The sequence below is a fragment of the Crocodylus siamensis genome, chromosome 4 (assembly GCF_052110815.1).
Source record: "Crocodylus siamensis isolate JL-2025a chromosome 4, ASM5211081v1, whole genome shotgun sequence".
Lineage (NCBI taxonomy): Eukaryota > Metazoa > Chordata > Crocodylia > Crocodylidae > Crocodylus > Crocodylus siamensis.
In genome coordinates, this window is record NC_143398.1 from 23,072,671 (window position 1) to 23,087,664 (window position 14,994).

At 52.7% G+C, this 14,994-nt stretch overlaps 1 protein-coding gene across 1 annotated transcript; it reads left to right on the top strand.

The window, feature by feature from the left end:
- Positions 1 to 9,189: 9,189 nt before the first annotated feature.
- LOC149865549 (uncharacterized) lies at positions 9,190 to 14,430 on the top strand. Its single transcript, XM_090041027.1, has 7 exons — positions 9,190 to 9,330; positions 9,859 to 10,029; positions 10,705 to 10,767; positions 10,953 to 11,105; positions 11,310 to 11,369; positions 11,543 to 11,967; positions 14,400 to 14,430. Exons 1-7 carry the CDS (start codon positions 9,190 to 9,192, stop codon positions 14,428 to 14,430), a joined length of 1,044 nt encoding a protein of 347 aa, XP_089897153.1.
- The last annotated feature ends 564 nt before the right edge of the window (positions 14,431 to 14,994 follow it).

Here is a 14,994-nt window from a genome sequence, read left to right on the forward strand (position 1 = left end):
GCGCATTCAGAAGGTCTCAGTGAGTGAAGGAACAGCAGTCAACATCGTCGTTGAACCCAAGGATCATCCACCATGTGTCTGCCTCGGAAGCGCGATTCGCAAAGCTCCGAGAGGCCATGGTGGTACACCCCAAGCTTGACCACCACCACATGATCGTTCCCCTCATGAATGGGCTACGTTTGGGTTCCTTTTGAGTCATACTGGGTTGACGAAAGAACAACTGCGCAGATTAGGGGACGAAGGCCAGAAGACTTTGGCTACCAACCTAGGCTTTGATGATTACAACAAGCAAAAAAACAAGTAGCGGCCGCCAGGGCAACCGGCGGTCCACCTGGCGATATGCACCCATACACTAACATCAGTGTAAGAAATCCCACCACGAACAAAAAGGCAGTCGATAAGATTTTTATTGGACACCGGCACACAAGTTAATGTGATTCACGAAGACTGCCCACACGAGAGAACCAACACCGTGTTACATGTCCAAGGCTTGCACTCATCATCCACTACGCGAGTCCTTAAATTCTATGCCGAGGGTGTCATGACGGCCCTCCAAGCTGTTTTGGGCAATGTCAATCTGCTTGGAATCCCTGGCATCCGTGATTTACATCTCAAGGGAGCCGTGTTGGAGGCCCTGCCTCTCACCGTACATTTACCTGCACACAAACCAGAGATAAAACCAGGACACGACAAGTAGCGGTATTGTCCGATCCCTACGAGAGTCGAGCTACAAAGCCTGTTGAAAGATCTCTTGACTCACCTACAGGGCAAGGGGAAAATTGTGCCCATCTCGCATAGTGTATATCTCTCAGCAGGATGGGGCATAGCCAAGGCAAGTAGCAGTCAATCAGTTCGCCTGGTCGTGGACTATCGCGAGGCGAACAAGCGGTGCCTCTCACTCGCGTTATCATGCACCAAAACGCTGCCCGACATCATGAGTGAGATAATCCACTCCCAAGCTACCAAGACGTGGTGGGGCACAACCATTGACCTCAAGGATATGTTTTTCTCCATTCCACTTGATGATGTTAGCGGACTCCTGAATATGTGTGTTGACAGCCAAATCTTCAAATGGAATGTCTGCCCCCAAGGGACCCGCGCTTGCCACCGCTGCCATGAACATGATATCATGTTAAGCAGCTTTTGGCCGACCGGCGACACTCGAGTCTGGTCGTATGTCGATGACTGGCGATCATAGTATCATCGCGCGACGACGCACAAGACACCTTACAGTGCTTGACTCTGCACCTCCGTGCAAATGGTTGGACTGTCATAGATTTTCATAGATTTCATAGACATTAGGGCTGGAAGGGACCTCGGGAGATCATCGAGTCCAGCCCCCTGCTGGATTTAGCCCCAGTGAAACTAAATCTTCCACCGCGCCACAAAGACAATTCACCTTTCTTGGGACTGTTTTCGACATGGACACACACTGGGGGAAGGCCCCCAAGCTCGAGCCCAGCAAACAACATCCAAGTATGGCCCGGGACCTCAAGAGCGTCTTAGGAAAGCTTGCGTGGCTCCAAACTTGCATTGAGCCGGCCGACCTTGGAGTTGTTAGCCTTCTTCAGTAACAGATATGGAAAAAGAGTCGCCGTCACGCGCCCTGGACCACTTCGGACTCCACCCGTTTAAATGATCTGTTCGAGAAGATAGCCAAAACGAAACTTGTTAGTTTCACTCCAGATCAGACCCTCTCAGTCACCATTGGGTTCACGGAGACTCATCTCTTTGCCACGGGAAAGACCGAAGCCAGCAACATAGCATTCCTGTTGCACCGCTCCTTGCAATGTAACCAACATCGTTATGACACATGCGGAAAGGTCTTACTTGGGCTAAAGATGGTAGCCACACTTAATCTTCGAAGAGGCACCATCACTGCCCCAGGCGCCACACCTCGAGCCAAACCGACCTGACCCATCTTTCGAAGGCAACCCTGAGACATGGCGTAGCCTCATCCTTAATTACAGGCATCACTGGAGTTCCTGGAACCATCGGGATGGAAGTCCCCCACCTTCACTAGAGAACTCGCGATTGAACCTGTATGGCATGACCCTTCTGGCATGGATGGCCTTTGATGGATCGTCATGAGACAAAGGACGATTTGGAGTCTTTTGTGATGCCTGTAAAATGCACGAAATCGAAGGTGCCTATCCAGACCCTGACTGCTCACCTCAGAAATGTGAACTACTTGGATTCACCTTGATGCTTAAACACAGTGCCACTGCATATAATGGATCGAAACCACTTCCAGTGCTAGCGGTCGACTCAAAGTTCATTTATGACATCTTGATCGGACAGACCACCCCTACAGAGCACCTAGCACTTTGGAATGGCATAGAAGAACTCCTCACCGAGTTCGAAGAGCGTCCGTTAGTCAAGCACACTCAGTCCCACCGATCGGACACCGATCCTGTGCATGCAAAAATCGACCGTATACTTGCGGATCCCTCGTGTGAAGCATACTCGTTGACGCCACGCTTCAGGTGTCACCATTCACCCACTGGCTGCATGAGCACTGGGGACACCCAGGGCCAAAGAGAGCCCGTGAGCGATGGCATCCGGAGAGGGGAGAGCCAGATGCCATTAGGAAGTGGCATTGGGAGGACGCTGCACGCCAATGCCATATTTGTGAAAAGGAAAAAGCTCACCCAGTCAGCCACGAGAAGGAGGCATTCAACCCTACCTTCTTCGCCCCAGGAAAGATGTGGCAACTGGATTTGATGGGACCCCTCCCCGAGGCAAAAAGTCATCCGAAAGGTCTTGTTATCGTCGATCTCGGCACACGCCAGGTAGCCTGTCAACCGCTCAGTCGCGCCCGGGCGACAGACATTATCAGTGTGCTACTTGCAATAGGTTCCTACTGGCAGCTGCCTACAAGCATTCAGAGAGACGGAGGTCCGCCATTTGGTAGTGAGAAGCTTCAAGCATTCGCGCGTGAACACAACATCGATTGGCACCTGCACCTGCCCTACCACCCCCAATCCAACGGGGTTGTCGAACACACCATTGGCCTCCTGAAGGAGAAACTACGGCTGGCCAACGATGGGAAATTTAAAGGGTGGGAACGACATCTAAAACTATGCCTACTCAATATGAACGCTGATAAAGACCTGTGGCAGGAATGCGCGCCCACTCCTCGACTGCTGTGGACGCCGAAATTCGCCCCCAACGAGCCCGTGTGGCTTACCCTACCGACAGAAAGAGCGACTCACCCGGATCCACTCGAGGCGACAGTGTGTCGCACCGGACAGTACCCAAACACGTACTACGTCCGAGCCGACATGAAGACCTACCTGGCCCACCACAACTGGCTGACCAGACGATCGAGATCTACCTAATCACTGTTTGATATTTGAATCTTCTATGTTAATGGTTTTTGCTTGTCTCTTATAGGTACTTATCCGTACGATGATGTTTCCAGTTAATCTGCTAATCATGTGTAGCCTCACTTTTGTCATGCCAACTGACGTGCGACCCCCGTCGATCCTGACAACCGGAAATACCTTCCTAGATGTGATGAGCCTACTGGCTGCCGAATGTCTCAAGCAAGAGGGCGACGGTACCAGGGTCAACAGTACCAAGTACCGGCTGAGTTTTCTGGAACCTGTTGGCAGTAATGGGTTGCGTTTGATGCTTTCGGTCACTCATCCCAACTGTTCCGTGCAGAACTGTAAGCATCTTTTTGATCGCAGCACTTGCGCCGTCTCGAGACCTAGCATCTTGGAACAACCACAGGAAATAACTACCCTGACTTCGGTGGACACCAAACGAGACTGGCCATATATCTGGACAGGTTCCCCACAGCTAGCCCCGCCCAATCACATAACTTGCCACACTAGCTTAAGTGCCATGCTAACGGCCTTTAATTTTGATCTAAAACCTCTGAATAATAGCGATCTACTCAGGGACCTCATAACAGCAGCTCAGTACTTGGCGCAGGAGGGAAGGGGGGAGTGGGCACAGAGCCCCAATCCTATTTTCCAGCACGCTTATCCTTTGGGAACTAGAGCCCTGCTGTCGGCCTTATGGGGCCTACGGGTATTTTGTAATCAGACGCAGGACCGATGTGCCACCACGTTCGGGATATCTATGGGTGCTATTAAACCCATGTTAAGGATTAACTCCATATGTTGTCATGGCGCGGGCTCAGCTACATGTAATCGTGCCTGCCTTTCTCAGATGGGTTATAAGCCAGCGGCTAACATCGATCTGGCCCTCTCTGTGCACAACCTTGTCCGTGGGTACGGGATAAATTATGGAGGTCTAACAACTTCCCCCTTAGTGTGTCCTGAGACTCCCAAGTCGGAGGCAACATCCTTGTTGCCACCAGGCTGGCTTTGGTTAAATTTAAATCAGTCTACTGTGTTGTGTTCGCCCCCTCAGGAAACGAACACATCCTATGTTTTGGTTTCGGCCTATATATGGAACAACCCTGACTTCACCTTGAGCAATTACACTCGCTCCCCCCGGGTTAAGCATTCCCTTATGTCGGATCCTGATAAGGACGGAGCTTGGACCCTCATGACGCATCGAGACAGAGTTGCAGTGTATTTCCCTTATTTCGGCTCCATGGACACCATGAGCCGCATCGTCCTTTTGATGGAGGCGGTAGAGAAGCTGGCTAACGTGACCCAGCTTGGTTTCGAGGAAACCCAAAAGGCAATAAAAGAGACCCAAGCCGCAGTATATTATAATCGTCTTGGCTTGGACTACCTCCTGGCGAGGGAGGGCGGGCTGTGTTCTGCCCTTGGGAACAATACGCACTGCTGCTCAAAATTCAGTCTGTCTTCTTTTTCCCTTGATCACATCATCCAGGGCATCAAGGATGCAAAGTCTCTGATAGAAAAATCCAAGCTCAAAGAACAGTCCTGGCATGATTGGGGAATGTCATGGCTGAATTGGCTAGGCCTTGGCAGGCTGAAACAAGCGCTCATAGGGATTGTATTGTTTGTCGTTGGAATAAGCATTAGTTTGTGTTTGTTTTGTGCTTTGTTCAATTGGTTAAAAAAGAAAGTGATGAACCCGTCTGCCTTTGTATATACACAGTTACCCCAGAACGCTACCGAAATCGAAGACGAGGACAACGACGTGTTGTAGTCGAGTGCTTGACGGCAAGGGGGCATGTCACGCTCCAGCTGGACTCTGCCGGCTTTGCCCAGCAACAGGTGCCGTCAGCACTCTCCACACAATCCGGAAAGCCCCCATTTGAATTGCTGCATGGCCCTGGCCATATGCTCGGGAAAACCCCGTCCCCTGTGGAAAATCCCCGCGAACATTTTAGCGTGGAAATGTGACCAATCGGGGCTTGAAATTATGTTTGTCATCTGGCCTATAAAAGCTAGGGTTGAGCCTCGGCCCAGAGAGAAGCCAGAAAAGAAGCCAGAGCGTTCACTGCTCAGTGGGTAGGCCTGGCCAGCTTCCCACGGTTTCTCCTGCCTCCGGACTCTTCGGCAATTGTTTGTGCACTCGAGCATCAACCACTCGTTCATCGTTGTTTTCGGTTTTGGACTCAGCGCTCAGTTTTCTGTTCGTTCATCCCTCACCTGAACCGGGAAAAACCCAAGTGTAACCGCCTGCGCCGCCACATCCACACCGGCGGTGCGTAAGTAAGAAATCCAATAAAGTTTTTTTCTGGAACCGTTAGGAGTCTACCTCTCCCTCTCGCAACTTAACATCAGGGGATAGAACCCACCGGGGCTACAGTTGCAACCCGGCGCGCGCCCCACACACTCTCAAGTGGCAAGCACCCCAAAAGGTGCTCTGCCACACACCTTCCACCTTCGAATGAGATCTGGCTTCACCTGGCTGCCTTCCCGGCTGGGCTCGGCCCCAGCCTACTGCAGCCCCTACCATGTGGCGAGCACCCCAAAGGTGCTCCGCCACAATTAGTTTACAATGTATGGGCGTGTGTAAACAAAATGGAGGCCCTAAATTGAAGTGGTGGGCTGTGTTAGGGTAGCTTGTCATATTTTATGCTTTAAAGTTGAACCTATTTATAGAGTAGTGAATTATAGCATTGTTTAACGTTTTCTTTTAAATTCAGCCTAAAGTTCTGTATAGCCTTGTTGTTATCTGAACTTTTCATTTTGCTGGTATTTGCAATGTCACCTGGCCTTGTTTCTTGCAAGCAGCTTATAGCCTTGAGTTTGCTCGCATAATGTTTCTTTCCTTTTTCTATCACTCTAAGAAGTTTTTCTAACACAACATAGTAATAGTTTTGTTACTAGCTCAAATTAACTGAATTTAGCACTAACCAGCTGAATCCAAGGGATTAAATGATTGAACATGTTAATGAAAAGCAATAAAGGAGACCAGTGGAGAATACTTAAAATAAGACACCCAAAAAAGGCCAGATTAAGAGGTGTGCTTGTAATAGGGCTGTTGACCAAAGGAAAATGCTGACAGGATAAAATATGAACAATATGCTGACTGCAGAAAAAACGACCAAAAAGCAAGGAGTCAAGTTAACAAAAAGCATAAAAGGGGGAAGCAAAACAGTTAAGTGTGTCATCATCATCATCATTTACATCATAAGCCAGCTTCCAACGCCTGTCTAGATCATCCCAGCCAATGATGCAACCTTTGCTTCAGGAACTGAGCGGCCATCTTTTCTGTGAAGCAAAGTAACATCTCAGATCGGGTGAAATGATTGTACTAAGTGTTTTTCTCTCTCTGAATATAAAAACAGCTAAAATAATACTTGTTGTACTAATAAAGTTAAACTTTAATTTTAGGACACTGAGTTGTCTGTGTTCATATGTCACGTTCCATTTAAGGGCTAATTGTGTTTTAACAATCCCTAAACACTGTCTACCAGCCACTGGTGCAAACAGGCCGTATGTAGACAAAATGAGAGGAGTGTGTGCCTGACACTTTAAAGCAGGCTAAATGCTTTTGCACCGCCTTAATGGTGCATGCCTCAGCGACATATTAGACATTAGTTCCAGCCGCTGTAGGAAATTAGGTGGCTTAATATGCCTTAAATGACTTCGGATGCAGCAAACTAAAACTCCTCCAAGGATACTACAGATACTAGGGTAGACAGGAGAACAGATAGAAGAAGATAAACCGTAGATAGCTAGAGACAGTGGGACAGAGTAGATAGAATAAGTAGATTTTAGTGATGATAGGTAAGGAAGAGCTCAGGCCCCCAGACCACGCTGCTCACTAAACTCCTTTGAAGAGTTTAGTTTGCTGGTCCTACAGCGAAGCACCAGGGTCTGTGCAGCTCCATGGCTCTGCAGGAAGCCCTACAGGCAGCCTGACAGCAGCCCGGGAAAGCAGGCTCCTCCCCCACCCCCGGAGATTGCCTGCCTGCTTGCCTGAGCTGCACGGGAGGTGGTGTTTCCCTCTGCAGCTGCAGTGCCCCCCGGGACCGCCCGAGCCAGGGGCCTGCGGGCGGCCACTGCCACAGAGAGAAGCACCAGCCCCCCGCACTCCCGCAGCCCGGGGACCGCTCTGCTCGCCAGCAGCTCGCCCTCCCCGCTACAGAGGCAGGTAAGTCATAAGTGCCTGACAGTGACAGCAGCATCTCTAGTCTGGCAACAGAGAAGGATTCAGTTGACTTCATAGCTCATTATAACCTACCTGATTCCTTCTAAACTCTTTATTCCACAAGTGTTAACCAGCCTCTCTCCTTGTTAGTTGTGTTTTATTCATCAAGCTAGCCTTGTTCTGCCATTCTGCTGTTAGCTGCTCCTCATAATGTAACCCCTATTTTGCAGTCCTGAAGACCATTTTTAATTCTAACTAAAAACTTTATCTCGGGTTGGAAACATTAGCTCAGGTGAACATTCACTAAGGTGTGGATATAAGTTTAAGTGAGGCATTGGATGAACTGCCAAGAAGGCTTGATTCTGTTTTATGAACCTGAAGGAGAGGTGTACGTTTCAATGACTACCTAACTAATGAAACAACTGCTTTTGATTGTTTTTTGCCTAGTTTGTCTTGTTTGTCGTATGTAATATACAACATAGCACGTTAATTCTTGTCACAATCAAGTTATATCTGTTTTTGCCTGACTCTTAAACAGAACAATACAGCCCCAGGTGCCTGCCATATTAGGAAAGCTTCTTTTGTTTTTATCTGAAGAAAAATGTGTTATGCTACATGTGACGATGCCCCTCACCATCTGCAGCCCATTTTAAAAATCCTACCTCTGCCCAGAAGAGCTGGCAGGATGGGCTTAAGAGGCCCCACAACAGGCTGGCCCCTGCCACACTGTCCAGGGCAGGAGCTCAGACTGCCCTTCCTGCAGACGGCTTGTATCATGGCTGCGTTTCAGGCCTTGCAACCCACGACGCCCATTCTCTCCTAGTCCCACAAATCTCTGTTCTGGCCAAGTCCTCACAATTCATGAGCCCAGCAACTATGGGGAGCTCTGGAGTGTGCTGAACGGGCCAGCCCGCACCCCCCCGGTCAGATCAGCGTGGGGGGGTTCTTTGCTGTGGGGGATCCGTCTGCTATCTGCCGGGGGTGCTGATCACGTTGAAACCGGCTCCTCCAGATCCTTGTCTAGGGGGGTTCAGACAGGACTGATCCGGCCCTGAGCAGGGGCTAGACTAGATGAGCCCTCCTGAGGGCCCTGCCAGCCCAGCTCTGCTAGGACTCTCCAATCTGCATGGGGTCCTGCCCCAGCCTGCTGCAGACCCGGAAACTGTGCCCGTGACTCCTTGTGCCCATCCAAGCCTTCAGCTAGGCTCCGGCTGTGGGAAGGAGAAGGCCCCAATTGGTGTTGATGGTTTGGGAGCAGAATCAGATTGCGCTTGGACACCTGAGGCCCAGTGAGAGGCCTTTTGTGTTTGTGGGGGTGGGAGGGGAGGCAGGATGTGGCCCAGGGTCCCAGCTGCTATATACAGGGCCTGACACAAGCTGCTTTGTGACGTAGCTCCCGTGTCACTCCATCGCCACGGAGACTAGGGATGGGCAGGGGATAAATCCTAGCCCCCGGTCCTTGCTGGTCAGTCTCAGCGCAAGCCAAAAGGCTCAGCTAAGGCATAGGGAGTTTGTTTTCCTTGTTCGAAAGAGTTAGAGTTAGGAGGTTAGATCAAATTAGATTAGGTAGATTAAATTAGATAGATTAGAGACAGAAATACTAGAGTAGAGAGTAGATAGAAAAGCAGAAGGAAGAAAATAAACCTTGGAGAGATAGAGGAGTAAGATAGATAGAATAAGTAGATTTTAGTGATGATAGGTAAGGAAGAGCTTGGGCCCCCAGGGCCTCGTGGTCTCAGCACTTGGCAGCTGGCTCCCATCTCTCTCCCGTTACCAACCAGCTGTTCTGGCAAGAGCGGCAGGGAGAGACGGCCGAGAGACTGCCCAGTGCAGGTAAGGGGCCAGCAACACCTGGGAGTTTTGCAAGGAGGTGTGAGGCCAGCAAGGGAGTTCCTGGTGCTCCAGCCTCCTGCTGCCATGGGGGTACCCTTTGCTTGTACTGCTGGCTGGAGCCGCTCTTTCCCCCCTACCTGCGCTCTTAGCTCTTAGGCCCAAGCCCTCTGGCCCAGCTGAGCGGCCTCGACGCCATTTGGGCAGGAACTAGCAGGGACATGAGGCCTCCTGAGCTCTGCGACCACGGTTGTGGTCTATGGTTGCGGCTTGAGCTGCCAGAGTCCTCACTGGGGCCCTCTGTGTGCCCAGGCATGGGCTGAGCAGAGCTGTCCTGGTAGCAGTGATGCTGTTGGCTCTTGCCAGGTCTGCTGGGGCTGTCTCTTGGTGAAGGGCAGGGTGGGAGCTCTGGGAGCCGAGCACTGGGTCAGCACAGACTTGGAAGGGCCTGAAAGGTTTCCCGTGGGTGCAGGCTGCTGAGGTGAAGGGTGCCAAGGGGGCTTCTGCTGAGCAGCTGTTCTCCTCCTCCAGCTGCCCCAGCTGCAGATACAGGCAGGATCTGGGATGCAGCTGGCCCCACAGCCTCCTCCTGGCAGACCAGTGCTGGCCAACAGACCAGTCTGGGTGCGACCCCCACTCCTGCTGCACCCGCTGTGCCAACAGGAAGAGGAGGAAGACGTCAGGACCAAGGGCAAGAGTCAGGTGAGTGGCTGTGAGGTGCCGGCAGAGCCATGTCCTGTGCCTCGCACAGGGCAGTGATATCTTGCTGGGCCCTCCCTGCCCCTGCCTGTTCCCTCCTGCCCCCTGACCCGGCACGCCCCCCCAGCCAGAGGCTCGGCCTAAAGTTCTGGGAGGGGACAGCGCCCTGTGCCCTGCCACGTATGGGCACCTGCCCTGGCCATGGGGACCAATTCCAGGCCCAGCCCAGCCTTCCCTGTGCCCTGCTCTGGCTGAGCGGTCTGAAATCTTCTCCCCAAAGTGCCCTGCATCCCCACGTGCTCTGAGACGCCAGGCTGGGACTCCTCCGGCTCCTGCCTCTGAGCATCTCTGAGCACTAGGACCTCTGGTATCTGTCAGATAGAGAAGGGGAAACTGATAGATGGACTATAGAGGGCTTTGCCCACAGGATCCAGGTTTGTACAGATGTGTATGCGTGGGAGGCAGTAGCATAGGCATGCCCACGTGCCCTGGGGAGGCCTTTAGCAGTGCCAACGTGTCCATCAGGTGGGGTGTGTGTGTCTAGTGGGGTGGAGCGTGTACATCTATGTGTGAGCTCATTCTGGTGGATGGCCTGTGTGTGTGCACGCGTGTGAGGCTGTGTCCCTAGTACATACCCACTGCTCCCTGAACCGACTCCCCCATTCTTCCCTTCTACAGCCGCTCCACTCTGAGACCCTCCGGCACAGGCAGAAGCTGCCCAGGCTGGCAGTGCAGGGAGCGGTAGGTCCCCCAACCCACAGTGCCCCAGGACAGGGGGTGGGCCGAATCCGGCGGCCTGGGTGCCAGGTGGGGCCCCTGCCAAGCTCCCTCCCTTAGGGGTCCCACAGAGGTGAGGGGCTCAGACCCTCAGCGTCCAGGGGAGGGCACTGCTGGGACGGTGACTGTCCCGTCTCCTTCTCTCCTAGGGCCTTGACAGAAGTCCTCAGGGCGGCGTCAAGGGGGAGTCTCCACGGAAAAGAGCCGTGGCCCAGAGGGAGCCAGCACGCTGCACACCCCAGCAAGGCCTAGGAAGATCAAGAGACTGGCCACGTCCTGGACTGAAGCCCTTTGAGCCCCAAGTAATACTTACTTTCCCAGCCCCTGATAAATTTCTGGTGCCCATGTGCTGGGGCAGTGTGTGTGCTGTGCATGTTCGTGTGGAGGACAGCAGTGCCTCTACATGTATATATGTGCCACTGAGCCTGTGCTGAGGACTATCAAGTGCATGCAGGCATGTTGGCCCATGTCCCCTGTATTGACTGCCTCATCCTTCCCCCCAACAGGATCCCATCCTCGAGAGGGCAGAGCCAAGAATAACCGCTAATATGTCCGTGAGGGGAATGGTAGGTCCGCCAGCTGGCCATGCCCCTGGGGCTGGGGTGAACTGTATTCAGGGACCGGGGATGCCCTGATGGGCTCCTTCTCTTACAGGATGACACATGTGAGGGTCTCAGACCCTCAGGGTCTATGGGGGGCACTGATGGTATAGTGACTGTCCACTCTCCGTCTCTCCTAGGGCTTCAACAGCAGCCCAGCGAACGGGCTCGAGGTGGAGGCTCCACCAAAGAGAGCTGTGGCACAGAGGGACACAGCACCCTGCCCACCTAAGCAAGGCCTGGGAAGACCAAGGGACTGGCCACGTCCTGGGCTGAAGCCCCTTCTGCCCCAAGTAATACTTGCCGCCCCAGCCCCAACAACCTTCTGGTGGCCTGTACCCCCATGCGCCGGGGCAGCTCACGTGCTGTGCATGTCTGTGTGGGGCACAGCAGTGCATGTACATGTGTATCTGTGCCTGCAAGCCTATTCTGATGGCTACCCTGTGTGTGCAGGCATGTGGGTCCATGTCCCCACTATTGACCCCCTCATCCTTCCCTGCAACAGGATTTCATCCTCAAGAGGGCAAGGCCAAGAACAACCCCTAATATGTCCATCAAAGGAATGGTAAGTCTGCCAGCCGGCCATGCACCTGGGGCTAGAGTGGCCCGTATTGAGGGACTGGCTCCCTGCCCCAGCGGGGTCCAGGGGCATGACGGGCTCAGACCCTTTGTGTCCAGGCCAGGGCACAGGTGGTGCAGTGACTGTCCCCTCTCACCTGGTCTGTCTTAGAGCCTGTCATAAAAGCCTGCACAGCCAGCAGAGGACATGGGCACGTGACCCGGCAGCACTGTGGCACGGCAAACCCGAAGGAGTAAGGGGAGAGCATGGTGTAGGCTTGGTATCATAAAAGAACTTATGTTATCATGTGAAGTGTTCATACATCGATTTCAGTGTCCGTATGTACCAAGACATTTCGCAGCATACCACAGAAGCGATTCATCAACCTTGTCAGTGTCTATGCTCCCAGTCGGCAGGGTAGTGATGAGAAGAACAGCTTCTATCAACAGCTGGAAGACCTGATCAGCGGGATTGCAGGGAAGGAACCCATCCTAGTACTTGGAGACTCCTGTGCAAGAGTTGGGTCCAATTCTGAGATCTGGCCTGGGATTCTGGGTGGGCATGGCGCTGGACGTATGAATGCAATGGTCAGAGAGTTCTTGAGCTCTGTGCCAGTTAAAGCTTGTTGCTGGCCAACCCCTTCTTTGCTGGTAACATCATAAGAAGACTGTTGTGGCTGGTTCAGAGGGTGGGGAATAGGGCAGGGGCCTTTCCCTTCTAGAGGGCACCAGCAATGATCTGCCTGAGGCAGGGGCACTAGCTGATTGCAGGGCAAGGGAAGGGCAGAGCAGCCTTTTGGTACCCAGGGCCATTGGTGGAGCAGCTTCCCCATCCCGTTGATACAAAGTGCCCTCTCCTCTCTCTCCCATGAAGCAAGTTCCAGTTTTGCTGAGCACTTTTCCTAAGTTGGATCCACCTGCAGGACATGAGCTGCCTCCTTGCACTAAACGAGGGGATTTTTCTAAATGCATGTGGGTTGGGGAGGGTCAATGGGACCTTCATGAGCATGCTGGATAGGGAAATGGTGGTGGCTGGTGGCCCCATGTTGGGAAGTGGTAAACTCCAGAGAGTGTGGATGAGCAGGGCTGGATGAGCCCTGGGTTTTGATGGCAGAAGGGTAACTAATCTGTCCAGTGTCCCAGGAACTGAAGCAGGTTGGGGAGAAATGACTTGTCTCTTGTGGGAAAAGTGGTGCATCCACTGGGAGGCTCCAGAAAGTGTGGATTCGTTGTGTGCTAACCTGATTCAGAATATGAGGAGTTTAAAGGATGGTGAAGCTGGCTAGCAGCTTATTTGTCACTGAGAACCAATTGGGGTGTGTGGGAGAGTCTGTAGTGGTTTGTTATTGTAGCAAAAAGGCTGAAAAGGCAGGCTTGCATGAGTAACAGCAATGGACCCAGCCAGCTCCAAAAATTGGTCTCTTCATAAACTCTCTGAACTAACAAAACAGACAATCTAGGCTGGGGGATGCTGGGTCACATGCCACCCCTCCCGTGGAAATTTGGGGCAGCCTGGGCAGTATGTGGAGAGCCTCAGAGTTGGCATTGCGAAGGTCTTCTGTTCCACCTGTACACAGAATTTCTCAGGGAGGCCAGTGGCTCTGGAAATAGAAATAAAAAAACCTGTAAAAGCCTTGGACCACTGAGATGGAGAAAGATATGGTACGGCTTCTTTGGTGACATAGCCAAAGGGCATCATGTTTACTGCTGCAAATGAAGTGCCCTTTCAGAGAACAGCTAAGTAGTGAGAGGTCTTTGGCCTGCCAGTGTAACCCTCTGCCAGGCACTGAACAGCAGCACGGGCCAAGCTTGAACTTAAATGTTTAACACACATTGTCATCTTAGCCCACATCCCCACACAGAAACCTGGGAAAACAAATGCTGTCTGGTGGTTCCCATGTGAACGCACTTCCTGCTTGCAAGCAATAGCAAACTGGAACGAGGTCTTGTAAAGGGGGAACTCAGAAGCAATCAGCAGTGGAGTTACTGTTCAGGAGCATCGCCACATGGCTTTTTCATGATTCCTACTGTGCGGTAGCTCACGATCACTGCACAGTAGCATCACATCACGCTTCCTGCCATGGGACTCTACTGTGCAGTAGTAACGAGCTAATGCACAGTCAGCGTCTCCTTTAGACGTGACCACACGTATCCCAGTTGGCAGGACCAGATTTCTCTCCTAGTTTGATGCAGAAAGCTCTTGGTAGCTAGTGGGGACAAGGGAGCTGCTCCCTCCAACCTTTCCCCCCTCCTCTCTGCTTAGTGTAACTGGAAGTCTGACAGAGGACACTGCTCAGCTCTCCCTACTGCCACTCCTCACCACAGCTCAGGGGCGCTGCTCCACTGGGGCTGCTGCTGGCCCTGCTCCTTGTCACCAGTGGGGATGGCTGCTCCTCTCCCTGTTGCTGACACCACCCAGCTCTTTTCGACCTTCGGCAGGCTGACGGATTTCCCCTTTTCTGGGATCTAGCGGGTATGGGCCTCACCAAGATCCAGCCAAGAGAAATGCATCCAGAGATTATCTCAGGATTTCATTTCCTTTAAAAACCAAGCGGGGGACAGGTCTCAGCCTGAACCTGCTGTAAGGCTTTCCACAGTCCCAAGTCTTCTTCCTGGTGTGGCTTGGTAGCAGACTGCCATGCCATCCTGGGGGCAGCTCCCACGTGGGGCGCCAGTACCACCCCTCCCCTGCCATCCCTGCACCCTCCCACCACATGGGCATTACCTGCTGCACCAGCTGGACTCTGTCAGTCACCCCGCAGCAAGTCCCAGATGGACACAATGAGCAGGATCAGGAAGAGCAGGGCCCCCAGGATGGAGCCCATGACGACTCCCTCCCATGCTGCACCTGCAGGCAAGGAGCACACGTGTCACCTCCTCCCACAGGTCATGTAGGGAGCACGTGGCTGCTCCCCAGGTGCCCTGGATCGCCCCATCTGCTGAGTCCATATACACCTTGGCACGGGGCAGGACTCAAATCACCCAACCCAGAGCCCCAGGTGGAGCTGTTCTTCCTGGGCACCCCATGGACCCA

Coding starts and splice junctions, on each gene's coding strand:
- LOC149865549 (XM_090041027.1), top strand. CDS start 9,190: ATGATAGGTAAGGAAGAGCTTGGGCCCCCAGGGCCTCGTGGTCTCAGC. Junction 10,030..10,704: donor GGACCAAGGGCAAGAGTCAG/GTGAGTGGCTGT, acceptor TCCCTTCTACAG/CCGCTCCACTCTGAGACCCT. Junction 11,968..14,399: donor ATATGTCCATCAAAGGAATG/GTAAGTCTGCCA, acceptor GACCTTCGGCAG/GCTGACGGATTTCCCCTTTT.